The sequence below is a fragment of the Capra hircus genome, chromosome 5 (assembly GCF_001704415.2).
Source record: "Capra hircus breed San Clemente chromosome 5, ASM170441v1, whole genome shotgun sequence".
NCBI classification, from domain to species: Eukaryota; Metazoa; Chordata; class Mammalia; order Artiodactyla; family Bovidae; genus Capra; species Capra hircus.
In genome coordinates, this window is record NC_030812.1 from 61,468,492 (window position 1) to 61,494,864 (window position 26,373).

Genomic DNA, 26,373 nt, shown 5'->3' on the forward strand with positions numbered 1-26,373 from the left:
TATAAGGGGAATGCATAAGGTCCTTGCTATATAAAGTTGCAAACACGTTTTGTATAAAGTTCTAAACGTTTTAGCACATTTATTTTGGGAAATCAAGTGCTTAGTCCTTCACAAGTTTTTATTTTTACTGTACAAAATAGAACCTACTACAAAATAATATTTACTCCAAAATTTCATTATCTCTGGCTGTCAGTCTTTTTATAACATGACAGAGGTCCTACTAAAAAGAGTTATTTATTTCAGTCTACTCTAAATAATTTCAGTCTAATCCATATCTGAAATGTGTTTTATCTCATCTTTCATATCTTTTATCTCAGCTCGGACTGTTGTTAAATTAGATATTTTCTCTTTTAAGAAAGCAATTTCTTTCTCTCTCTGTTGTAAGTCAGTAACCAGTCTCCCAATGCGTAGTGTTAAATCATTTACCAATGGTTCCAAGCGGGAAAAATCCTTCTTTAGATTATACACCTTTGGTTTTAGATCATTTGCAAAAGTCACTGTCTTTAGGACTTTCGCTCTGTCACTTTCTAAGCTTAAAAACCTATCTGTGTGCTTGTTGAAATCACCCTGTAGCTCAGAAAGTATCTTCTTAACAGAATTAATTCTTTGTGAATTTTCAGACGCTGTCTTTCGGAGCATTGCTGTTCGGTCAATGCTACTTGAAAGAAGGTCACCTATGTTTTTGACTGTATTTTTTTCTACTTTTTCTATTTTATTTTCCAGTTCTTGTACAGAATCTGTCAATGATGTTACATCAGTTACTAAACCTGACATACGTCGTATGTCTGTTTTAATCGTTGTAATCTTGAGACCCACATCTTTTGCCATGGAAGCTGTACTTTGGTCTACTTTTGCAACATCTTGAGAAACAGTCGTCAGATTGTTGTTCAGTATATCCTGCTTTTCGCTTATCCTGCTGGACCACGTTTTCACTTCATAAATTTCTTCCTGTAGATGCTTTAGGTGAGTAATTGTTTGAAAAGCCTTCAATTGTTCTATGATGGCTTCAGACTTCTGACACTGTAAGAAAATATAGCACCAGAATAATTAAATTGATTAAAAACTCAACATTTAAGATACAACTTAAATTTTAGGCAACATTTTAAACTATAAAGTTACTACTCTTCTGGAAAGCATTTGGTAAAAGATGCATTGTGTATTGCTAATGAATAGGAAGGAAAACATTAAAGAAATTTTATGTTACTACAAATGGCATTTTCCAGTTCTTTTTGCACCTTCAGTCCTCAGCATAGAGACAAAATGAGGGACAATGATGTTTTTTCAGTTGCTGGAGAAGGGAGGAGGAAGCCACCTGTACATAGGTACGTGTGTGTGTGTGTGTGTGTGTGTGTGTGTGTGTGTGTGTGTTAGTCGTTCATTCGTGTCTGACTCTGTGACCTCATGGACTATAGCTGGCCATACTCCTCTGTCCATGGAATTCTCCAGGCAAGAATACTGGAATGGGTATCCATTCCCTTCTCCGGGGGATCTTCCCGACCCAGGGATAGACCCCAGGTCTCCTGCTTTGCAGGCAGATTCTTTACTGTCTGAGCCATCCGGGAGGCCCCTCCTGCAGATGAGCTGTAGTAAATTTGAGAGGTCATACACTGCGAAGAGTTGACTCATTGGAAAAGACCCTGATGCTGGGAGGGGTTGGGGGCAGAAGGAGAAGGGGACGACCGAGGATGAGATGGCTGGATGGCAACACTAACTCGATGCACAGGAGTTGGTGATGGACAGGCAGGCCTGGCGTGTTGCGATTCATGGGGTCGCAAAGAGTCAGACAGGACTGAGCGACTGAACTGAACTGAACACTGCTGACACTATGTATAAAATAGGAAACTAATGAGAACATGCTGGGCAGCACAAGGAACTCTGCCTTCTACACTGTGGTGATCTGTATGGGAAGGAAGTCCAAAGGGGAGGAAAGGGGCTGATGCATTTTGCTGTATAGTTGAAACTATTGCAACTATACTATACTTCAGTAGAAATTAATTAAAAATAAACTGGGGGGATCAAGACAACATGACCTCTGAAACACAAGTTTGTAGGTATAACAAGTGCCAGAATGAAGGGACTTTATTGTCGAATTACTTTCATGAAAACTTTTTTTGGGTATTGAACTAATTCCATTTAATTAGTGATCTCTGGAGAAGGCAATGGCGACCCACTCCAGTACTCTTGCCTGGAAAATGCCATGGACGGAGGAGCCTGGTGGGCTGCAGTCCATGGGGTTGCTAAGAGTCCGACACGACTGAGAGACTTCACTTTCACTTTTCACTTTCATGCACTGGAGAAGGAAATGGCAACCCACTCCAGTGTTCTTGCCTGGAGAATCCCAGGGATGGAGGAGCCTGGTAGGCTTCTGTCTATGGGGTTGCACAGAGTCAGACACGACTGAAGTGACTTAGCAGCAGCAGCAGCAGCAGCAGCAGCAGTGATCTCTAAGTTCCTAGTATGTTGTTAGGCATGTGAAGTCTGAGGGACATAAAGATGAGCACAGCTTCAGCTGTGGCTTCAACTCTGTGCCATAGTTAAATAATAGAGATGATGGATGTGTAAAAACAAAACAGTAAACAAACAATGATCTCCAAGGTTCTAAAATTCCATGATTACAAATACAAGTCATTCTCACCTTTTTGGTTTTTCAGTGCCACCATCCTTCCCCACCATCCACTGAAAATTGATGTCTCTAAACTGTTTTGGTTTAACTTGGACACATTAGCTGATGACCATTTTGAGCCACACAACTGCCTGGAAAAACTTCAAGTTGTTATTTTTGTTGTTGTTGTTGTGTATATGTGTTATATAGTGGTTTGGGGGAAGCTGAGTTATTTTATTGTATTTTGAATATTTGAAGTTTTGTTGCATTGTGCTATTAGTTAATAAAGTTAAGAGGAAAAGGGGCAAATTGAAGTGCTGATTATGGTGATAAGATGGGTAAGTATCATGAACAATACAAAATTGAAAATTAAAACATACATGCTCAAAATCTATCCATGTTGTCATAAATGGCAGGATATCCTTCCTTCTGATGACTGAATATATAAATGTATTAAAGTATCATGCTGTGCACTTTAAAGTTACACAGTTATATGCCAAATTTATTTAATTAAAAAATAAAACACGTCAGGCTTCAATTAAGTTTCAATCAGAAGATTAACTTACGCCTGTGTGCTGTGTGCTAAACTATGAAGAAAAAAATTAACAAATGTAAAACATATTTTCAAAGCCTGTGTCCAAACAGATATACATTGTGATTACATTGAAAAAAGGAATTCCATTTATAACATTAAGAGTCAGTTGTTCAACTTTAGCACATTTAACTTTCAGCTTGTTTCCTAGGAAAGCATTGTTTTAAAGTGGAAATTGTCTATCAGTTCAGTTCAGTCGCTCAGTTGTGTCCGACTCTTTGCGACCCCATGAATTGCAGCACACCAGGCCTCCCTGTCCACTCCCGGAGTTCACTCAGACTCACGTCCATTGAGCCAGTGATGCCATCCAGCCATCTCATCCTCTGTCCTCCCCTTCTCCTCCTGCCCCCAATCCCTCCCAGCATCAGAGTCTTTTCCAATGAGTCAACTCTTCGCATGAGGTGGCCAAAGTACTGAAGTTTCAGCTTTAGCATCATTCCTTCCAAAGAAATCCCAGGGCTGATCTCCTTCAGAATGGACTGGTTGGATCTCATTGCAGTCCAAGGGACTCTCAAGAGTGTTCTCCAACACCACAGTTCAAAAGCATCAATTCTTCGGCACTGAGCCTTCTTCACAGTCCAACTCTCACGTCCATACATGACCACGGAAATTGTCTATAGTTTCCTACTAAAAATCAGCATTCATTCAGCAACATTTACTGTGCTGATATGTACTAGTTTGATCAGTAGTTTCTGCTTTCAGGAAGTTTGTCACTTAGTTTGGGAAAGAAAAATAATGTAAATAGATTATTTAAAATTCTGAAAAAATAAGGAATAAAAACCAAATATGCAGACTGAAAAATTTTTTTTTAAAATATGCCAGTTTAAAGTCAGCAAGTTTTTCCCAAAATAATTGTATTTCTTCGACATGTTTTTTATGAGTTATCTTTCTTAAGTTGCATTTGCCTGGTTCACTCAGGTAATCTGCTAGAATTATTTTGGTAACATTACCTTAATTCTACTTAATGCAAATAAATATTTAATATGCTTGGAATATTATTTTTATGGAGGCTTAAAAAAGGAGCAGTCATATAGTTGCAAAGAAATGACAAGCTGAAATGGGGCAGTAAAAAAGTTAATTCAAAGCCTCAATATCCCCTTTTTGCCCCATCATATATATTTGGTTCCAAAACATATTTTAAGATGATTCTCAATAGTTCTATGCAGTGTTGATTAGTGGTGGGGAAGGTGGCCCAAAGGTTTTTTTTTTCATCTTGGTAAAGAATTTAGATTGTGAAAATGTTATAGTGGGTGTGACAGTAACAAATAGCCACAGCTAGGAAGGAAATCAAGCAGCAGTTGCAAAACCTTAAGTTTTATTTTTTAGGGGAAATTTTTTCAACAAATTATATTTGCTGAAAGACATTCTCAAAGGTGAAAGGAGAAGGCTTACTTTCATCTATTTCATTCTAGGTTATCATTTATTAAAGTACCTATTCTGGTAGAGTAGATGGCACCCTACTCCAGTACTCTAGCCTGGAAAATCCCATGGATGGAGGAGCCTGGTAGGCTGCAGTCCATGGGGTCGCTGAGAGTTGGACACAACTCAGTGACTTCACTTTCACTTTTCACTTCCATGCATTGGAGAAGAAAATGGCAACCCACTCCAGTGTTCTTGCCTGGAGAATCCCAGGGACAGTGGAGCCTGGTCAGCTGCCGTCTATGGGGTCGCACAGAGCCGGACACGACTGAAGCGACTTAGCAGCAGCAGCAGCAGCAGATATAACTTAACAGTATTAAACAATGAAGACATCTTAGAAAGGGCTAACTTTATTCTTAGAAGTATTAGATCATTAAGAAACTGCTAGTAAGCTTCTTTGTTTCACTTGTCAGCTTTAAAACAGTATATTATGAACTTCTATTAGTCTTCACTAAAATAGAAACTCAATACAGTATAGGAATAGCTTAGAAATTACTTCACTGAATTATGTTTATTACATAATGGCTTGTTTAAGCTATTTGCCTAAGATGAACAGAAGAGTTGGAGTCTATCAGCAGCTCAAAAGATTCACCCAGTAATTTAAATATTTACTAATATTCCTAGTCTTATCACATAAACAAGGTACTAAGCTAGATACTTTCAAATTGTGGTGCTGGAGAAGACTTTTGAGAGTCCCTTAGACTGCAAGGAAATCAAATCAGTCAATCCTAAAGGAAATCAACACTGAATATTAACTGGAAGGACTGGCTGAAGCTGAAGCTCCAATACTTTGGCCGCCTGATGAGAAGAACCAACTCAATGAATGAGACCCTGATGCTGGGAAAGATTGAGGGCAGGAAGAGAAGCGGGTGACAGAGGATGAGATGGTTAGATAGCATCACTGACTCTATGGACATCTCTAGGAGATAGTGGAGGACAGAGAAGCCTGGCCTGCTACAGTCCATTGAATTGCTAAGAATTGGACCCAACTTAGTGATTGAACAAGAAGCAGCTAGATGCTGCCCTGTAATGTTAAACATTGTCTTAATCTTCAAGCCAAAGCAACATGAGTCAAGGGAATGATTTTTGGATCCAATCAGCCTTCCAAAAACTTTGCTAAAGGATTTTTGAACCATACTAAGAGACCTGGAAATTTTATTGATCTCTAGAATTTAAAACCACTTAACACCAGAAGGGGCTTCCCAGCTGGCTCAGACAGTAAAGAATCTGCCTGCAATGCAGGAGATCCAGGTTCAACCCCTGGGTTGAGAAGATCCCCTGGAGAAGGAAATGGTGACTCACTCCAGTATTCTTGCCTGGAGAATCCCATGGAGAGAGGAGCCTGATGGGTTATGGTCCATGGGTTCATAAAAGCTGGACATGACTGAATGACTGACTCTGTACACTGTAAAGCCAGAAGAGATTTTAGAAATTATTCGGCACAATTTCCCCATTTTACAAATTAAAAAGCTGAGCTCCCCGAGTGCCCAAAAACACACAGAGTTAGTGGCAAAGCCTAGATTAAAAGATTCCAGTCTAAAGTTTTTTTTTCTCTTCCACTCTTTTCTCAGTCTTCCTAAACATCTACTGATTCCTTCTTACACCCAAGGCCCACATAATTTTAGGTCACAGTTAAAACTTTTGAGGGACTTATATATAGTTTAATGGCAACATAGTGGTGAACACATTTGGCTGAATTACAGCTTTTTGAATTCTCAAGATAGTGCTACTGATAGCCGATTTCTTCTTTTCCTTCTTGGTTGAACAGCAGCAGGTACAATGGGAGGTGAACAGCCTCTGGAGTTGGACAGACTCAGCAGCAAGACTGTAAGATTTGGAATCTTGATCTGCCTCCTCATTTGTAAAAGGGGTCTCTTAGCTAGCAAAGCTGTGGTGAGAATTTGCAATAACACATGCAAAGTGCCTCGCACAGAGACAGGGACAGGGGCAGGTAGGTACTCAATATGCAGAGCTGTTAGGATGATGATGGACCGTAGGCCTCCTAGCAGTGGGACACACAATAGGCTCCAGAAGGCTGGTTCTGTCTTCCTCTGCTCTGTAAAGCCGGAATGGAGCATTTTGACTTGTGTGAAATTAACAGTTCATAGCTGAACTGAAACAGATGCTGGGTGAATTTGCAGAGCACACCAAATGTGTTTGGTGAATTTGGAGCATCATTAGTTTATAACAACATCATAATAATCTTTGCTCAAGATTATAGTCATACAAAGACCTACAATTAGATTAAAATTAAAATAATGCTATTGGGAATTCCCTGATGGTCCAGTGGTTTAGGACTCCTCACTTTTACTGCCAAGGGCACTGGTTCAATCCCTGGTCAGGGAACCAAGATTTCCCAAAAGTCACACAGTATAGCCCGCCCCCACCCCGACCCCCTCAAAAAAACCAAACCAAAAACATTAACTTTGTATCTTACAAATTTAGTTTTCTATCAAACCATACAGGCTAATAAATCAACATTTTTCATTGTAAAATATAAAAATTCACCGTTAGTCAATAGCTTCTCACCTTAACACAAAATTTAAGGAACTATTACTACAAATACACTTTTTTTTTTGCAAACAAATAGGATTTATTACAGAGAAGGCAATGGCACTCCACTCCAGTACTCTTGCCTGGAAAATCCCATGGGCAGAAGAGCCTGGTGGGCTGCAGTCCTTGGGGTCTCTAAGAGTCGGTGAATGAGCGACTTCACTTTCACTTTTCACTTTCATGCATTGGAGAAGAAAATGGCAACCCACTCCAGTGTTCTTGCCTGGAGAATCCCAGGGATGGGGGAGCCTGGTGGGCTGCCGTCTATGGGGCTACACAGAGTTAGACACAACTGAAGCCACTTAGCAGCAGCAGCTCTCAGCATAGACATTGAGGGGGGTAAAGAGTCCTCCCAAATTCACTTTTAAACTTAAAAAAAATTAGGTGCTTATTTTATAAGTGATTTATATGTGCTAATGAAAAAAGTGACACAGTATTCTAGAAGAAACTGATATAAAATTTATTATTAATTACAAAGATACAAAAATGTGTCTCAGAACATGGTAATCTTCCTTAAAGGAAAGACTAATAATGTAGCTTAACATCTGATACATTAGGGAACTTTCGGAAATTTTAAGGTTCAAGCGTCTGACTCCAATGCAGGAGACCCGGCTTCGATCCCTGGGTCGGGAAGATCCTCTGGAGAAGGAAATGGCAACCCACTCCAGTATTCTTGCCTGGAGAATCTCATGGACAGAGGAGCCTGGTAGGCTACAGTCCATGGGGTCGCAAAGAGTCGGACACAACTTCACTTTCACTTTCTTGTGTTAAATAAATGAATTTAAGAAACACAGGAAGACAAATTAGGTACATTTAAATCTCTATAATTACACTTTTTAATAGGAAAACACCTGAATAAAGGAATATATAAATGTGTACATACATGTGCACAATATTTTCTCAAGAAATACTTGCAGAAGTGTAGCTTTCATATTCCTTGTAACTGTCACTATAGAGCTCAGTGACCATCTTATTTCCATTTTATTTTCTGTAACCATCACTATGACAGATATTCCAGTTAATAATAAAGATGTATCATATCTGGTGACATGCCAAAAAATAGGTAAATATATAAAACTGAAGAGTGAAAGAGATCATATCTGTCCTGGCAGGATGGAGGCTGAAACGAAACAGTTTTGGCTAACTTTATAATCTATTTTATGAGTGTGAAAATAAAGAAAACAAATAAAATTTACCAGTGCACACAGATAAGAATTTAGACATTCAGAAGTCAAGAAATTTAATGTTAAGATTCCAGAAATTAACGCTATGCTCCTTAACAGTAGCACTCTTTCAGGCTTACTTTTCTTGCTGTCTACTATAAATCTTCCTAATCCCAAGGTAGCATTCATTTGGAACTTTTCCACAAATGTACAAATTTACAGAATAAAACCACCTAACCACACCTATCTTTTGTAACTGACCGCTTTCACTAATTCCACTGAAATTGCATTACAAAACTGGGACTATAATTGGTTATTAGCAAGAAGAAACAAGAAAGAACTTTACTTCTGTGTGCAATCTTTGAAAATTCACTCAATTTTCAACTCCAACCTTGGACACTTTTTTTTTTTTCAGTTTCTTTCTTTCTTGAAGGATAATTGCTTTACAGAATTTTGTTGTTTTCTGTCAAACCTCAACATGAATCAGCCATAGGTCTTGATACATTAGTTTACCAATAAAAGTCTTATGTGCTCCCCCAAACCTGTACGTTTCTGATTATCATTATTGCAAAAATCTGTCTAGGCCTCCCCTTAATTTCACTTCAATATGTCCATGTTTTATTCCTTGTGACTCTATTATATAATTTTGTGTAAATTAAAATTTTGTGTATGCTGTACAGTAGAAACTGACGCAACATTATAAAGCAACTATACTCCGATAAAGATTAATTTAAATATAAAATAAAAAAATAAAATCACTGCGTGAAACAAATTTGGTTGGGTGATTGGTTTGGGGACTCTAAATGACATACTTTTAATTACCATAATTATCACATTACTTCTTATTTTGCTGCTTTTTCCTCTTTAAAATATGCCACAGGTTTACTGGTATATTTTTATTATAAGTAATTTATAATAGCGATCATATACTAAGCAAACTCAAGAGTCTATAACACAGTTAGAACCTTAAAAAAAATAAAGGTATACAAAGATGTTCCCAAAGTCCATGCTTCAAAGGATCCACACTTAATTCAAAGGGAAATTCTTCAAAAAGAACGGGTTTACTCTTTTTTAAAAAAGTTCTTACAATTATCTGTAACAGTTTAGAACCTTAACAAAACGTAAAAATGTTTCCCAGGCTCCTCAGTTTCCAAAAAGTGCATTATCATTTCATTGCAAAGCACCCGAGGCATGTTTTATTTTGTAGAAAATTGTCTGGATTCTTAGCCTGCAGTAAACTACAACAGAAATGAAGAACTGGTGGAGGCAAACACATTACTGATCAACCTGATGGTAAGATCAGCTCAGTGCAACCCTTTTTCAGGTGACAGAAAAGGTATAAGGAAGAGACATTAAGACTTGAAAAATAGCAAACTGAGGTCATTGAGTAAGGACATGAACACCTCTCAATAGCTCCTAGGAACAGTAATATATTTGGGTCCAATATAACAAATGAAATTCCTAATAATGTCCGTTAACTATTAGAAAGGGGATTCCCAAATGGTGCAGGTGGTAAAGAATCTGCCTTCCAACGAAGGAAACACAAGAGACTCAGGTTCCATCTCTGGGTCAGGAAGATTCCCTGGAATAGGAAATGGTAACCTGCTTCGGCATTCTTGCCTGGAAAATTCCATGGAAAGAAGAGCCTGGTGGACTATGGTTCATGGGGCCACAGAGATTTGGACACATCTGAGAGATTGAGCAGATACACAATTATCAGAAAAACATTTAAAAATATTAAGTATATACTTCAAAAAAGCAGAGAAACATTTTTAAAATATCTCTATTTTAAATGGTTAAAATGAAAAATTTTATTGCTTAAAAAGATAAGGTTTGATTATTTGGATAATCCATTTTTGTGGTGTCTCACTTACTTTCTAATAATTTAGGATGAAGTGAGGCATATGGAAATAACTCAGAAGCCTGGAGCTAATCAGCGTGTGCATAATAGTGTGGTTCATCAGAATAAATGCAGTGCATTTAGAAGTCACTATCGCTTTCTTTATTTTCTAGATTATATTCTTCTGGAGTCCCCTTTTCTCTTGTGCTTGAATATACTATAAAATCGTGAACTTTTCCTTTGAGAACATCCAGGTCATTCTGCATCTTTAATATGCTATTGTCATACTGAATTCCTTCCAGGGTCTTCTGCATCTCCATGATTTCAGATACTGCTTTCAGCATATCATCTTCCATGTTAAACATCTGAAGGGTCAGGTCTTCCATTTTCTTTTCTGTCCCGATCAGATCCTGAGAGACTCTCAGAACAGAGTGAACAGCACTTTCAATCGTCGGCAAATGTGTCTTGCATTCTTCAACTTTGGGTTCATAGCTGGAGAGTTTGTTAGTCAGGTCTTCATCTCTGGCAAAGAGAGCATGCTGCTCCTCCTCTAACTTCTCCACCGCTTTTGTGTCGGAGCCAAGCTGCTCCTCTACTCGCAGAAGATCCTCTTCTTCTTGTCTCTGTATAGTTCTAATATTTCTGACTGTGCTATCTTCCAAATCGTTTAGCCTTTCAGTGAGCAATTTTATTTCCTGTTCAGCTGAGTTAATTTGGACAGTGACTTGAGAATGTATATGTTTTGATTCTGATTTGAAAATGTTTGTATTAACATTCATTTCTTCTAGGCTTCTCTTCCAGAAATCTGTAACATTCTGGAACTTCTCATTAAGGCTTTTCATCTTTTGGGTGAGCATCTCTTCACTGGTTTGAATGTCATGCATGATTCTTTGGAGGGTGGCTACTTCCTGCTCAAACTGGGTCACCAAAGACATGGAGGATGTAGCTTCCTGCAGGATACTTTCAGTAGAGGCAAGCTGCATTTATAACACAAAACAATTCCCAAGGCTACTTAATAACTTTTATATTAGGGAAACACACTTTAGCAACAATGTGCCAAGTTCAAGTTCTGAAGATGTCTAAAATATCCAAGTACATCAGAATCATGCAGACAAAAATAATTATCACTTAATAGTTTTTTAAAAAAACATTTAAAACACATTTAATAGATTAGGGCTATGGTATAAAAATACAGCTGTTTCTCATCCCTTGATATGCACCTGTGTGGGATTGGTTTCCCTGTGGATACTGAAATCCATGGATGCTCAAATCCCTCATATAAAAAACACTGTAAAATGGCACAGTATTTGCGTATTATAAACTAAATCATCTCTACGTATAATTCCTAATACAATGTAAATGATATGTCAAGAGTTGCCAGTGAATGGCAAATTCAGATTTTGTTTTCTTAAACTTTCTGGATGTTTTCAAGTATTTTTTGATACACGATTGAACACTTGGATGCGGAACCTATGGATATGGAGAGCAAACTATAAACATTGGAACTTCTAATCCTCAATATTGATTACTTGTACACTTTCAAATATTCCAAATAATGTTAAAGAAGCCTGAAATATATCACATTTCCTTCTTTTTAAATTCCAATGTAAATAAACTTAATTGTCATTTTAAGAGTTACTTGGCTTTTTAGAAACTGATTTAGTTACAAAATTTGTTAACTTTCCTAAGTTGTATGACTCTGGAAAACTTCCTGCCTGTAAAGAAATTTGTTGACTGAGTTTTTGCAGGAAAGGTACCAGAATCAGATCTTATAGCTATCACAAAGGCAAAAAGTGAATTAAAAGATCAGTTTACAGAGACAACTCATGTCAAATAGTAAAGTGTTCTAAGTATCTAAAAATTATGGTAAACAGCAATTATCTAAAAGTATAAATATGTAAATATCTATAAATTATGGTAAGCTCCTGGCATCTCCTACTATATCCAGAATATAGAAGAACCAGGTTGAGGACCTCTTTCTTAGTCTACCCTCACACACAGATAACAGCCTAAGAGACTACAGGAAGGCCTGGAAAGAATCTTTAGCAAATATCTGCAGCATGATGTTAAAGACATAGCACTGTACAAAACACAGTTCTGCCCTTGCACAGTTTAGTTTAATTGGAGAGAAAGTGAAGTTTACATGTGCTTAACAGGGAAAGAGTAACGGAAGCAATTACATAGGGTGTCCAAACTGAACTTCAATGACCAAGGACAATGTTATAGAAATAATATCTAATACCTGCTTCTAGTCCCTTCCTCTAAATCATCCTACATACTACAGCCCGATTTAAGATTTTAAAAACTGCTGTGTACATCGTGTGTGTGTGTTAGTCGCTTAGTCGTGTCCGACTCTTTGTGACCCCATGGACTCTAGCATGCCAGGCTCTTTGGTCCATGGAATTCTCCAGGCAAGAACACTGGAGTGGGTTGCCGTTTGCTTCTCCAAATGTACATCATGCTGCTGCTGCTAAGTCGCTTCAGTCGTGTTCGACTCTGTGCGACCCCATAGATGGCAGCCCACCAGGCTCCCCAGTCCCTGGGATTCTCCAGGCAAGAACACTGGAGTGGGTTGCCATTTTCTTCTCCAATGCATGAAAGTGAAAAGTGAAAGTGAAGTCACTCAGTCGTGTCCGACTTTTAGAGACCCCATGCACTGCAGACCACCAGGCTCCTCTACCCATGGGATTTTCCAGGCAAGAGTACTGGAGTGAGGTGCCATTGCCTTCTCTGGATGTACATCATGGTACAAGATTAAAGAAAACCTCTCTTCAAGAACATTAGAGATACCAAGGGAACATTTCATGCAAAGATGGGCTCGATAAAGGATAGAAATGATATGGACCTAACAGAAGCAGAAGACATTAAGAAGAGGTGGCAAGAATACACAGAAGAACTGTACAAAAAAGATCTTCAAGACCCAGATAATCATGATGATGTGATCATTAATCTAGAGCCAGACACCTTGGAATGTGAAGTCAAGTGGGCCTTAGAAAGCATCACTATGAACAAACTAGTGGAGGTGATGGAATTCCAGTTGAGCTGTTTCAAATCCTGAAAGATGATGCTGTGAAAGTGCTGCACTCAATATGCCAGCAAATTTGGAAAACTCAGCAGTGGCCACAGGACTGGAAAAGGTCAGTTTTCATTCCAATTCCAAAGAAAGGCAATGCCAAAGAATGCTCAAACTACTGCACAATTGCACTCATCTCACATGCTAGTAATGCTCAAAATTCTCCAAGCCAGACTTCAGCAATACATGAACCGTGAACTCCCTGATGTTCAAGCTGGTTTTAGAAAAGGCAGAGGAACCAGAGATCAAATTGCCAACATCCGCTGGATCATGGAAAAAGCAAAAGAGTTCCAGAACATCTATTTCTGCTTTATTGACTATGCCAAAGGCTTTGACTGTATGGATCACAATAAACTGTGGAAAATTCTGAAAGAGATGGGAATACCAGACCACCTAATCTGCCTCTTGAGAAATCTATATGCAGGTCAGGCCGCAACAGTTAGAACTGGACATGGAACTACAGACTGGTTCCAAATAGGAAAAGGAGTACGTCAAGACTGTATATTGTCACCCTGCTTATTTAACTTACATGCAGAGTACATCATGAGAAACGCTGGACTGGAAGAAGCACAAGCTGGAATCAAGATTGCCGGGAGAAATATCAATAACCTCAGATATGCAGATGACACCACCCTTATGGCAGAAAGTGAAGAGAAGCTAAAAAGCCTCTTGATGAAAGTGAAAGAGGAGAGCGAAAAAGTTGGCTTACAGCTCAACATTCAGAAAACGAAGATCATGGCACCTGGTCCCATCACTTCATGGGAAATAGATGGGGAAACAGTAGAAACAGTGTCAGACTTTATTTTTTGGGGCTCCAAAATCACTGCAGATGGTGACTGCAGCCATGAAATTAAAAGACGCTTACTCCTTGGATGAAAAGTTATGACCAACCTAGATAGCATATTCAAAAGCAGAGACATTACTTTGCCGACTAAGGTCCATCTAGTCAAGGCTATGGTTTTTCCAGTGGTCATGTATGGATGTGAGAGTTGGACTGTGAAGAAGGCTGAGTGCCGAAGAATTGATGCATTTGAACTGTGGTGTTGGTGAAGACTCTTGAGAGTCCCTTGGACTGCAAGGAGATCCAACCAGTCCATTCTGAAGGAGATCAGCCCTGGGATTTCTTTGGAAGGAATGATGCTAAAGCTGAAACTCCAGTACTTTGGCCACCTCGTGCGAAGAGTTGACTCATTGGAAAAGACTCTGATGCTGGGAGAGATTGGGGGCAGGAGGAGAAGGGGACGACAGAGGATGAGATGGCTGGATGGCATCACGGACTCGATGGATGTGAGTCTGAGTGAACTCCGGGAGTTGGTGATGGACAGGGAGGCCTGGCGTGCTGCGATTCATGGGGTCGCAAAGAGTTGGACACGACTGAGCGACTGAACTGAACTGAACTGAACTTACTACTTCCTCATACTCCTAGGAGAAAGTGCCAAATTCTATAACCCCTCTATATCTATTTTTCTTCTACTTTGCCTAGCTAAGTTCTTTCTTTTGTTCAAGACTCAGGCCAGGCCTCCCTCAGCTCCTCAGTGCAGCTTTCCATCCTGGCCCTCACTCTGAGAGCCTGAACTCCTGTAGCACCTATTGTATTGCATATTTACCACTTATTTGGTACTTAGCACATATAACTCAAGAATTCTTGAGTGTTCACGCTATACCAGACTTGAGCTAGACACTGAATAGAAAAATACAGATAAAGTACCGTCTTTGACTTCACAATTTGATAGGGGAGATAGTGTTTCGGATGTTCTATGTCATGTATTTTGGATCCCTAATAAGATGTACTGAGTGTACTCTGCTTCACTATTAGGAACTAAGGATATAGAGAAAAAAGACAGCATTTGCTCTAAGGAGCAGTGGAAGAGATAAACGAATTAACAACAACAATACAAATCCCAGTAGATGATTATTTGTGCCATGCCAGAATTAGCACGGGGAGAAGGCATGCTTAGAGGAGAAATCAGAAGTCTGGAGGAAATGAAGAGGTTTAGACTCTCAAATCCGACTCTAATAGGCTGATAAATTAAACAGGTGAAGCTATGAAGGTTTCTAAATTCCTTACAGGAAGAGACCATGTCTTATGCCTTTTTGTAGTGCTCATATCTCAGGGTCTAAAGAACATGTTTCTTGATGTTTAGGAGGAAAACTGTCCAGGAAACCTGGGTCTACCCCAGTCAGGACCTGAAGCAATTCTAGGTGATAGTTCTAGGTGATTGTTTGATTGTTCCCAAACAATGCACAAACAGTGTCATTCTGAAACCTTGTTTAAAAATTATTTTTAGGTCTGGGGAAGAGGTGGCAGGCGCCATGTCGGGCCGTGAAAGTGGCAAGAAGAAGCCGCTGAAGCAGCCCAAGAAGCAAGCCAAGGAGATGGACGAGGAAGATAAGGCATTGGAGCAGAAGCAGAAGGCGGAGCAGAAGAAACTCGAGGAGCTAAAAGCAAAGGCCGCGGGGAAAGGCACCCTGGCCACCGGTGGAATTTAGAAATCTGGCAAAAAATAAGCTGTTCCTTGTGCCGGAGGCAATGATGAGCGTTAGCTCCATATCTGTTTAAACACCTGGATTCCCTGCCATAATATCTGTTGCCACCTATAGCTAGAATCAAGTGTTGTCTTGGAACCTATTGTACATTTAAGAATAACCTTTTGTAAAAATATATATATATTTTATTGTACACTTGTAGACATAATGCAAGTTACTTTAAAAAGCAGTTCTGAGAAATACTTGTACGTTGGTAACAGTATTATGTTTAGATATCTTATTAGCAGCACTTTGAAGAGACAAGCTTATCTTCATCCAAGGTGATTTCTTGTTCGGGCTTCCCAGGCAGAGTTAGTGGTAAAGAACCCAGCCTGCCAGTGCAGAAGACATAAGAGACGCTGTTTCAATCCACGTGTTGGGAAGTTCACACAGAGGAGGACATGGCAACCCACTCCAGTGTTCTTGCCTGGAGAATCCCATGGACAGGGGAGCCTGGCTGGCTATATAGTCAATAGAGTCACAAAGAGTTGGACACGACTGAAGCGACTTTGTACACATGCAAGGTAATCTCCTATTTAGGCTGTTCACCAGAGTTTCACTATAACCTAGAGGCAGTATAACCTAGGAGACTCCAAGGACAAGATCACCTTCTCAGGATAATAAAGGTCTCAAGATTTAATCTGCAATTAATGAGTGACTGGTGCTCACACCAGTCATGTCTGACTCTTTGCAACCCTATGAGCTGCAGCCCACCAGGCTCCTCTGTCCATGGGATTTTCCTGGCAAGAATACTGGAGTGGGTTGCTACATTTCCTGTATCACAGGCAGATTCCTTACCGCTGAGCCACCAGGGAAGTCCTGGAACACAATAGTTAGCATTTATGGGCTGTGAATATATTTTAATAGTTTTTCATTTTTTAAAAAAAGTTAAACTCTTAAATTTATTACTGCTTGAAAGTTTTCAAAGAGTTTGCATATATATTGTATCTCATTCGATTTTAATAAAAGTTTTGTTACTCTCCTTTAACAAGTGATGAAATGGAGGCCAAGAGAAGTTAAAGTGATTTTTCCCAGGTCACACAGTTTTGTGAGAGCCCATGTCTAGCTGTTTTCCCTCCTACTGTATGAAGCTGGCCTTTAAGGGCCTGCTCTGTAAAGAGGCAGCTATTGTTAAATTACTCTTAGGGCAGATTGGGAGAGAAAGAGCTTTGTGAAGTTGGAATATTTCTTGAATCCTAGGATGATAATGGCACTCCACTCTAGTACTCTTCCTGGAAAATCCCATGGATTGAGGAGCCTGGTGGGCTACAGTCCATGGGGTCGCTAAGAGTCGGACACGACTGAGTGACTTCACTTTCACTTTTCACTTTCATACATTGGAGAAGGAAATGGCAACCCACTCCAGTGTTCTTGCCTGGAGAATTCCAGGGACTGGGGAGCCTGGTGGGCTGCCATCTATGGGGTCGCACAGAGTCGGACACGACTGAAGTGACTTAGCAGCAGCAGCAGGATGATATTTTAAATATCTGCTTCAAAAGCATTTATTTATTTACTTTTAATTGAAGTATAGTTGATTTACAATTTTATATTAGTTTCACGTGTACAACATAGTGATTCAATATTTTTATTTTTTATTTATTTTCAATATTTTTATAGATTATACTTCATTTGAAGTTATTACAAACTAATGGCTATATTTCCCTGTGCTATAAATTATATTCTTGTTGCTTGCAAAATCTTTTTAATTGCTGCCAAATTTTTTCATTTAAAAAGGAAATCTTTGGGACTTCTCTGGCAGTTAGGAGTCTGAGCTTCCACTGCAGGGAGCAAGGGTTCAATCCTTGGTCAGAAATGAAGATCCTACATGCTGTGTGACATGGCTGAAAAGAAAGGAAATCTTTCTTCAATAGCATTTAAGTACATGAAGTTTCTATTTCTTGGAATTTTTCTATCATGTTTGCTCTGATTAGAGGGCCCTAGATAACTATTTTGGAGAAGGCAATGGTACCCCACTCCAGTACTCTTGCCTGGAAAATCCCATGGACGGAGGAGCCTGGTGGGCTGCAGTCCATGGGGTCGCTAAGAGTCCGACATGACTGAGTGACTTCACTTTCACTTTTCACTTTCATGCATTGGAGAAGGAAATGGCAACCCACTCCAGTGTTCTTGCGTGGAGAATCCCAGGGACTGGGGAGCCTGGTGGGCTGCCCAGTCTATGGGGTTGCACAGAGTCAGACACGACTGAAGTGACTTAGCAGCAGCAGTAGCAGCAGATAACTATAATCAGATTTCATCTTGAGCTCTAGGTCAAAATAGAAACTCTTGCAACACCTTTCCAGAGGCCCCTAAACTCATGCTCCATGCAATTCACTGGCATGTGTGAGGGATAATTTTCATCCACGATTCTTTTCTTCTGGGGGGTTTTAGGCTCATTCTGCACATCAGGCGGCAGGAACTTAGGCCATCTATTTAATTTCTATTTTGCAACCTCCTTGTGTACCCTGGTGCCAAACACAAGTCCTTTTTTACCTTATGACAGGAGTAAAGGTTTAGTGAATGAATAAATGAAAAAAACAAGGCATATTTCCCAATGATAGCTTGGTCCCTGGTAGCCAGATAAGGCCCAGCTGATGCCTTACTGGTTGCACCTGACCCCTTTTGAGACAACTAGGTAGTAAAAAATTTATCTGTCTCACATTTCTAAAAATCACAGTAATAATGCATTTATATTTACAGCTTGAAGAACTACAACATAGATTTGGATTTTAATTTTCATGTGGCTATAAGCAATATTTTTTTTATGTTTGTTGTTGTTTAGTCACTAAGTTGTGTCCGACTCTTTTGTGACCTCATGAACTGTAGCCCGCCAAGCTCCTCTGTCCATGACATCTCCCAGGCAAGAATACTGGAGTGGGTTGCCATTTCCTACTCCATGGAACCTTCCTGACCCAGAGATAGAACCCGCATCTCCTGAATTGCAGGCAGACTCTTTACCATCTGAACCACTGGGGAAGCCCCTTCTTTTAGGTTAGTCATTCTTATATGCATATGAATATGTATATATTTGCCAAGTAGAAATAAAACACAAACCGGTGGATCTTTGTCCAACAAGAGCTACTCCTATGCTAAGTTTATACCTAAAAATCAATTATATTTTCGGTGCCCTAGACACTTCATATAAACAGAAAGTTGAGGTCACATCAATATAAGAAGATTGGTCCTTTTAGACAATAACAGTTGTTATATATTAAGAAAAGTCTTGTCCTTTCAAAATGTAATCTAAGGTTAGCTTAGACTGAAGGGAGAATATGAACAAGCAGGAAAAACAGCAATGGTTAAAGTACTAATGGTCTAAAAGGCAGGAGAAAATAATTTATGAATGGGGTAGAAGGGGGGCAATGGGGAAGAAAAATGGTAAAATCTCTCCAAATATGTCAATTAATAATTACCTTTTCTGAAATTAAACTGATTTTACTTTGAAGTCCTTGGAATTCACTGGTTTCCATCTTCAGTAACTTGTATTGGTTTTCCACCTTTGCAAACTTTTCTGACTGCTGAAATACAAACCTAGAAAAGGTGAAAAACAGGTCATTACTTTCTAATTCATACCCACTAAAGTCTGAATGTTAAAGCAGTATTTTTGCCCACTCTGGTATTGCTACTGCTACTGCTAAGTAACTTCAGTCGTGTCTGACTGTGTGACCCCATAGACGGCAGCCCACCAGGCTCCCCTGTCCCTGGGATTCTCCAGGCAAGAACACTGGAGTGGGTTGCCATTTCCTTCTCCAATGCATGAAAGTGAAAAGTGAAAGTGAAGTTGCTCAGTCTTATTTGACTCTTAGTGACCCCATGGACTGCAGTCTACCAGGTTCCTCCAAGGACAACATAAATTCTGGTGTAGATAGTTTATTTCAACAAACATGAGTTTATTTCAGCAAACATTGGGAGAGCTTGATGTGTAGTTGGGTACTGGTTTAATTGTACATTCAAATAAGAGTGAAACACTGCCTTTCTTCAAGTTTACAGCTCAGTAAGTGAGATGAAGTAACATCTATAATAGAAATTACATGCAAGAAACATTTGGAAGAAAGAAATAATGAATTATTTAGAGTGAGATATGTGATCTCTACTATTTTTTCAAGGAGATATTTGAGTAATATCTAGAAAATAAGTGTTTTACACTGAGATGTAGGAGAAGCAAAAGTTATCTAAGATAAAAAAAAGCATTTTAAAATAAAACTATACGAGAAAAAAAAAGCAGTGGAGTGGAAGAGAGAGGTGATGATTATTAGAAGTCAAAATATATCAGGGGTCAAAACTGAAAACAGAAATCATTGTCCATGTGACAATACAACACATGGGCTTTTCAAGGTGTATAGTATGTGCAGTTGACTATACCCTAAATTATGAGCTGCAAGTGTCCTTTAGATGCCAATCTAAAATTGGAATGTATTCTCCATCTGGTAAAAAGTAAAAGCACAAAAAAATTATCCCAATCTTAAAAACAATAAATAATCTTTTGTTTGTAAGGGCTTGAAATGACCAGGCACAAAAGGAATGTTTTGGATCTAGCACCATTTTGGTTAAGTTATTTTGACTCAATTCTTTGGGCCCAGAATAAGTAGCAGCTGAAATTCTTTGTGTATTTATTGTTATCAAATCACCAACTCGCCAGACTGAGTCTGAGCAAGCTCCAGGAGTTGGGGATGGATGGGGAAACCTGGCATGCTACAGTCCATGGGGTTGCAGAGTCGGGCACAACTCTGAACTGAACTGAGTCATCAAAAAGCAGTGGCGCAGGGAATTCTTTAGTGATCCAGTAGTTAGGACTCAGCGCTCTTCTGCCGAGAGCCCCTGGTTGGGGAAGTAAGATCTCAAAAGTGGCAAACCCTGTGGTGTGGCAAAATAAAAAAGCAGTGGAGCAAAACCATAGGAACCGGAAGTGAAGTGACAGTCACTCAGTCATGTCCAACTCCTTGTGACCCAGGCCAGAATACTGGAGTGAGTAGCTGTTCCTTTCTCCAGGGAATCTTCCCAACCCAGGGATCGAACCCAGGTGTCCCACATTGCGCGCAGATTCTTTACCAGGTGAGCCCCAAGTGAAACCCAATAGGAACTGGAGGAGTGACTTAATCAGAGTATGCGGGTCGGTGGTTCAAAAGCTTCACTGCATATTGGAGACAACTGGCAGCTTTAAAAATGTGTAATGTCTAGGTCCTACCACAGAAATTCGGACTTAGTTGATTTGGGATGTGACTTAGACATTATACATTTTCGAACCTCCCAGCCAAGCTGAGAATGACTAACTGACACTATTGTAAAAACAGTGGAAGACAGAGCGAAAGACAAACATTTAAAGGTTCCAGAACTCAATGGAGAGGTGAAAGACTTCTGACTTTTGTGAGTCAAACTCATAGCCATCATTAGGCTGTTACTTAAAACTGTACAAAACTAAAATGGATTTTTTGTGTTTTTAAACAAATGTTTACAGTGTTGGATGAAATAAATTTCTTTTGATAATGGCAAATATTTATCCTATGAGATAAGTGATTTAAGTAAGCAAGCCCAGGTTGCATAATTAGTACAGATTGACTTCTCCTGTGTGTTAATATGAACTTTTAAACAAAACTTCTAGTTGTTAGAAAACACTATTATCCTAATTTCAAAGAAAGATGTGTAGAAAACTCTTTTCTGATTGGCTATTTCATTGTTGGCATTTAAGAGACCAGTAGACAGAGGGGAAGAACAAAGATCACTCTAAAGAAAAGCCTAATTTCAGGAATTGGTTTTATCATCCATTACTCCACAGTGTTAACTCATGGATTTGCTCTATAGATCAATATGTTCATTTAGAATAAAATCATTTATAGAGGGAACTTTTTGTGAAGGTTGATCCATTAAAGTTCATTACAGGACTTCTCATTTTATTTAATCTTTTTAATATTATCTCTGCACGTCTCAAAATCTCAAATATTAAGCAAAAACTTGAAAACTGTATTATATGAATGATCATTTCTGATGATAATTTGCAGGTTTTTTTTTCATAGTTAGCTTCTCACCAAAATGGAAAAAAATTCACCATTTCTACATATGAATAATGCATATAAGAAAAAACAGGTATAAAGTTTATTTAGTGTGTAATGAAAATAATCAACAGTGGTCTGTATGATGCTGAGTTAAAATACATTTCTTTTTTGGCCACATCCCATGGCATGAGGGATCTTAGTTCCCCAACCAGGGATGAATCTGAGCCCCCTACAGTGGAAGCTCAAAGCCCTAACCACTGGACCACCAGGGAATTCCCGGTTTATTTTTCACTTAGAAGTGCCAGACACTGTTCTAAGAGCTTTGTAAATATTAATTCATTTAACATTAAGGAAGAGGATGATTTTCTAGAAGCCAAAAATGTACACTGAGAGAAGGTGGTTTCAATTCTGAAACAGTAATTTTTGAAACTGGCATCCGGATAAGTGCCCAAGGTGCTTTGTTTCATTTTAGGGATTTTTAAATAGGAGCAGTTCAAAACCTCCTTACTCCCATCTTCCTTCCCTTAGATAAGACAACAGTTAGGGTCTGCTAAGGGATAGGAGAAGAAAGAAAATGATTATAAACAATTCTGGGCTAGGGATTTCTATTTCTAGAATCTTGGCCTGTTTGTGGATTAATACTAAAGGTGGACATACTAAAGGAATACTAAAGGATTCAACATATTGGTTGAATGTGAAGCTGGGCAACTTTGGCACTGCTATTCGCTAGCTGTACAACCACCCTAGGCAAGTTATTTAACTTACCTTTGCTAGTTTCCGCATCTGTAAAGTGGGGATTAGGGTGTTGTAGAGATTAAATAGGTTTGTATTTATAAAGTTCTTACATTTCCTGGAACATAAAACATCAACTATTCTAAGTACCTTGACTTTTTCTTTTGAATTACTTTGTGTACCTGCGATTCCCATCTTCAGACAAGCCAAGAGTGGTAAAATAGATCAATAGGGCTCTCTTCTACTTACTCTTGGTATCATTACAAGCTCCAGGTCTGTTTGAACCAGCCTTGGGTTTACAGCCAACAAAGGGTGGAATGAATGGATGAGATCCACTAAAAGGAAAAGAAGCACTCTCTTACCCTGTGTTTTGAGGCCTCATTTCACTATCATAGTTAAAGATTTTAAAGGTATGGATATAGAGGAAAAGGCCCTAGATGAACTGGTTACCTTAGTGTAAGCCTTAACAAAAAGAATCTTTCTGACTCCTTCATAATCCATTGCAGTTTACAGAGGTCTCATATAGATTCAGGGCCCTAAGGAATAAACCATGCATTTCCTTGTGTTGGCAGACAGCTAATTGAGGATATATATATACAGGATTTTCTCTGGCTCTGTTTCAATTAGTAATAAGAAAGAAGCAACCCACAAGAAGCTATTATCATGAACCCTCTGCAAGCAAGGGAGTTCCAGGGCGACTTCTAGGGTCAGTACCCATTTAGCCATGTTTCATACCACAACTTCATTTTTAACATAATACTGAACATTCAGGAAAACAATGACCATATTCCATTAAAAAAAAAAAATCAAGACAATTAAAGGATACCTCTTTTAAACTCTACTAATGACAACAAAAGCTGAAAAACTGGAGTTAGCAAAGATTTTGCTGCATAAATGATTTAAAAAGTTGTATTAGTTGATAGAGGAAAAAAAATTCCTGAATTATCTGATTGCTGAAAGAGCTTTTGACTTTTGATATATAATTATCACAAATGCTATGGCAAACTTTTATAAAAGCAATTAGAGAATCTATTTAAATTTCCAGAAGGAACCTAAAATTTTACAATGGAACTTCTAGTTGACTAAATTTCTGTGTAATAAGATAAGCTTTTAAGACTTTGTGTCTTGTTTAGTAACTTCATAACCTTTAAAAACTTTTTGAAAGCATAATGTCTTCAATACTCTTATCTGAAAAATTTCCATAAAGAATTTATAAATGAGGTATGCAAACCCAGCATTCAGGCCCTACAGTCCTGAGCAACTCTTACCTCTATCTTATTGTTAAGCTGACATAAGATGACTATCAGTACTTCATTTAACTGTGAAATGTTTAAGTACCACTATTTTATTATGCATTGTCTCTGTTTATTTTCCAAACAAGGATCCAAAGACTAAAAGTTTGAAGATCCTGAAACAGTGATGCCTTGAAATCCTCCTCGGACAGTGCCAAGGGTTTAAATCTCTGCCCTTAGACTCACTCCTAAGCTGTATTTAGGCGCACATATTCAATTTTGTATTTAAACAACTAGGACAGTCAGTACAGTAAGCATTTTCAATACAACGATCTTTAGGTGCTAATCCTAGTGGTAAAAATGCCAGTGGCTTAGTTATAATTCCAGTGTGCTTGTTAGTATTTTCAGATTCTAAATATTTTTAGAAAATTCTTGCTGTCTTAATAATTTGTTATTCCCAAATTTATCACAAATAGCTATTTGCTATCGTGACTGAATTTATACTTCAACTCTTATGGTAAAAGATTTCACCAGAGCAATAACAATTATTGAATTTGCCCATTTTAGAAATAATGTTTGAGCATTGTTTTATTATGTTGCAGACACAGTTCAAATAAAATCTTCCTACTTGAATATAATTGTTTGTTTCTTATTGTAGGCACTAACAGTAAATTCCTGAGCTGAAGTGTCTGCTTTTCAACAGCTTTTTCCTTTATAGATTCCTATTAGTGAGCCTTCCCAGGATAGTAACTAAATTATTGAAAAGCTGAACATTTTCTGAAGTAATTTATCTCATATGAATATGAATTTCTGGATAGTTAATAAGAATTAATGGATGCAGTAACTAAAACCAGTTGTATTAGGTTCCAGAAAGAAGCAACCTATATATTTTAGCCTACTAAGTTCTAGTTCTGAACAACTTTGCCAGCAGTTTTTGATTTACCCAAAGAAACTCATGCATTTTAAGACATAAAACCAGTTTATTTAAAATAGTAAATTCTGTACATTTAAGATCAAAATATTCAATAAACAAATATACTATATTAGTAAGATAATTTATCTCTTTGAAGATAATATTTAATAATCAATATTTCACTTTATTGTATTAGTAACATTTTATTGACTTCGACTCAGGATGAGTGATTAGTATACTTCAAAATTTACTAGCATCAAAAATAATCTAGACGAAAGGACATCTGGGGTCGCTTCTAGAATCCAATTACTCTTGAACACGAGTAACTATCTTCTAAATACTTCAAAAATCGGTGAAAAATGGAGGGAAACTCTGAAGCATCAGTCTCGTTATTAAAGTGAAAGAGGTTAATCCTAAAGGATATGGTTGAGGAAAATAAGTTGGTTGTAAGGTTATTTCTTAATATTCATTTTTCCTATGATATCAATATATCGCTATTTGCTTGGTTTAAAAACTATATATATGTACTTTTAGGTGAACACAATTTCTATACTTTTGTAGATTTCCAATACTAAAACTCAGTCCATAACTTAGGAATAGACTTTGAACGCATGCACATTGATTCAAATATGAGCACTCCTCCAAAATTTGATATCAAGAACATTGGTTCTTTAAGATCATAATGAACTTTTTCCTTTTCAAGTTGTAAACGTTGCCACAAGGCATTGATGGGGTGGAGCAAATCTGTCCCAAATGCACAGTGGACAGGAAGTAACGTGCTATAAAAACGGGAACGCTTCAGTCGTGAAGAATGCGCTTAATGAAGTTTGGCCGAACGTATGTTTCTTAATAGTCAAAGTGAAGTGAAAGTGTTAGTCACTCAGTTGTGACCGACTCTTAGGGACCCCACGGACTGTAGCCCACCAGGTTCCTCTGTTCATGGGATTCTCCAGGCAAGAATACTGGAGTGGGTTGCCATTCCTTTCTCCAGGGGATCTTTCCAACCCAGGTCTCCTGCACAACTGGCAGATTCTTTACCATCTGAACCACCAGGGAAGCCTCTTTATGGCTGCCTCATTCTCAAATATTAGCCTCAACTCCAGTTGGGCGATCAGGCACGCAGGCAGTACAAGAAATGAGCGAAAGGGAAAATAAAAGCTGCGCCGTCCCTTCTTTGGGGTTGATGTAGAGAAACAGAAGCGGCAAGTTTGGGAGCTGGAGGTCAGCAGGATGCCGAGCAGTGCGGGGCTGGGGCAGAGGCGGGAGCCCAAGGAGAGGGCAAGCACGGGAGGCCAGACACGGCCCAGCGGCCTCAGACCACTTACCAGGCCAGGCCCAAGCACGTCCCCAGTGACAGCAGGCTCACGCCGGTCCGGGGGTCGGCCCAGCCCCTGCCTCCACCACCCGGAGCCTCGGGACTCTTCCCGCCCTCGCTCCGCTTCCCAGGCTCCGCCGGGGCTCCCTTCGTCCCCGACTTCTTCCGGCTCTTCACCTCGGACATGTCTGGAGGTCCCCAGGACAAATGGAGGGACGCCTCTACAACCTTGGGTAGCGGGACGTGGCCGCCTCAGCCTCTGTGAGAAGGCTCGGCGCTGACCGCGCCCCCTTTTAGACTTGGCACCGCCCAGAGCCAGCCCCCTTTCCCTCCCTCCCCGCCATCAACTCGCTGCTCCACAGCATCTCCCAGCCACCCGCTTTCGAGTCCGGGTAGGAGACATTCCTACGTCGCCCAAACCTCTGC

The 26,373-nt window shown here is 39.1% G+C and overlaps 1 protein-coding gene and 1 pseudogene across 2 annotated transcripts; one reads left to right on the forward strand and one right to left on the reverse strand.

Moving 5' to 3' along the window:
* Positions 68 to 26,361, reverse strand: IKBIP (IKBKB interacting protein). Of its 2 annotated transcripts, none has more exons than XM_018048136.1 (3): positions 25,958 to 26,361; positions 19,179 to 19,296; positions 68 to 1,020 (listed from the first exon to the last, which is right to left on the reverse strand). In XM_018048136.1, the coding sequence occupies exons 1-3, from the start codon at positions 26,131 to 26,133 to the stop codon at positions 265 to 267; spliced, it is 1,050 nt and encodes a 349-aa protein (XP_017903625.1). In that variant the 5' UTR covers positions 26,134 to 26,361; the 3' UTR covers positions 68 to 264. The 2 variants fall into 2 exon arrangements, with proteins under 2 accessions (XP_017903625.1, XP_005680538.2); XM_005680481.3 differs by lacking the exon at positions 68 to 1,020 and adding an exon at positions 9,360 to 11,146 and having other exon boundaries at positions 25,958 to 26,246.
* LOC108636016 lies at positions 15,543 to 15,902 on the forward strand (annotated as a pseudogene).

Coding starts and splice junctions, on each gene's coding strand:
- IKBIP (XM_005680481.3), bottom strand. CDS start 26,133: ATGTCCGAGGTGAAGAGCCGGAAGAAGTCGGGGACGAAGGGAGCCCCG. Junction 19,297..25,957: donor ACGTGCTTGGGCCTGGCCTG/GTAAGTGGTCTG, acceptor CACCTTTTCTAG/GTTTGTATTTCAGCAGTCAG. Junction 11,147..19,178: donor TCAGTTTAATTTCAGAAAAG/GTAATTATTAAT, acceptor TTATAAATGCAG/CTTGCCTCTACTGAAAGTAT.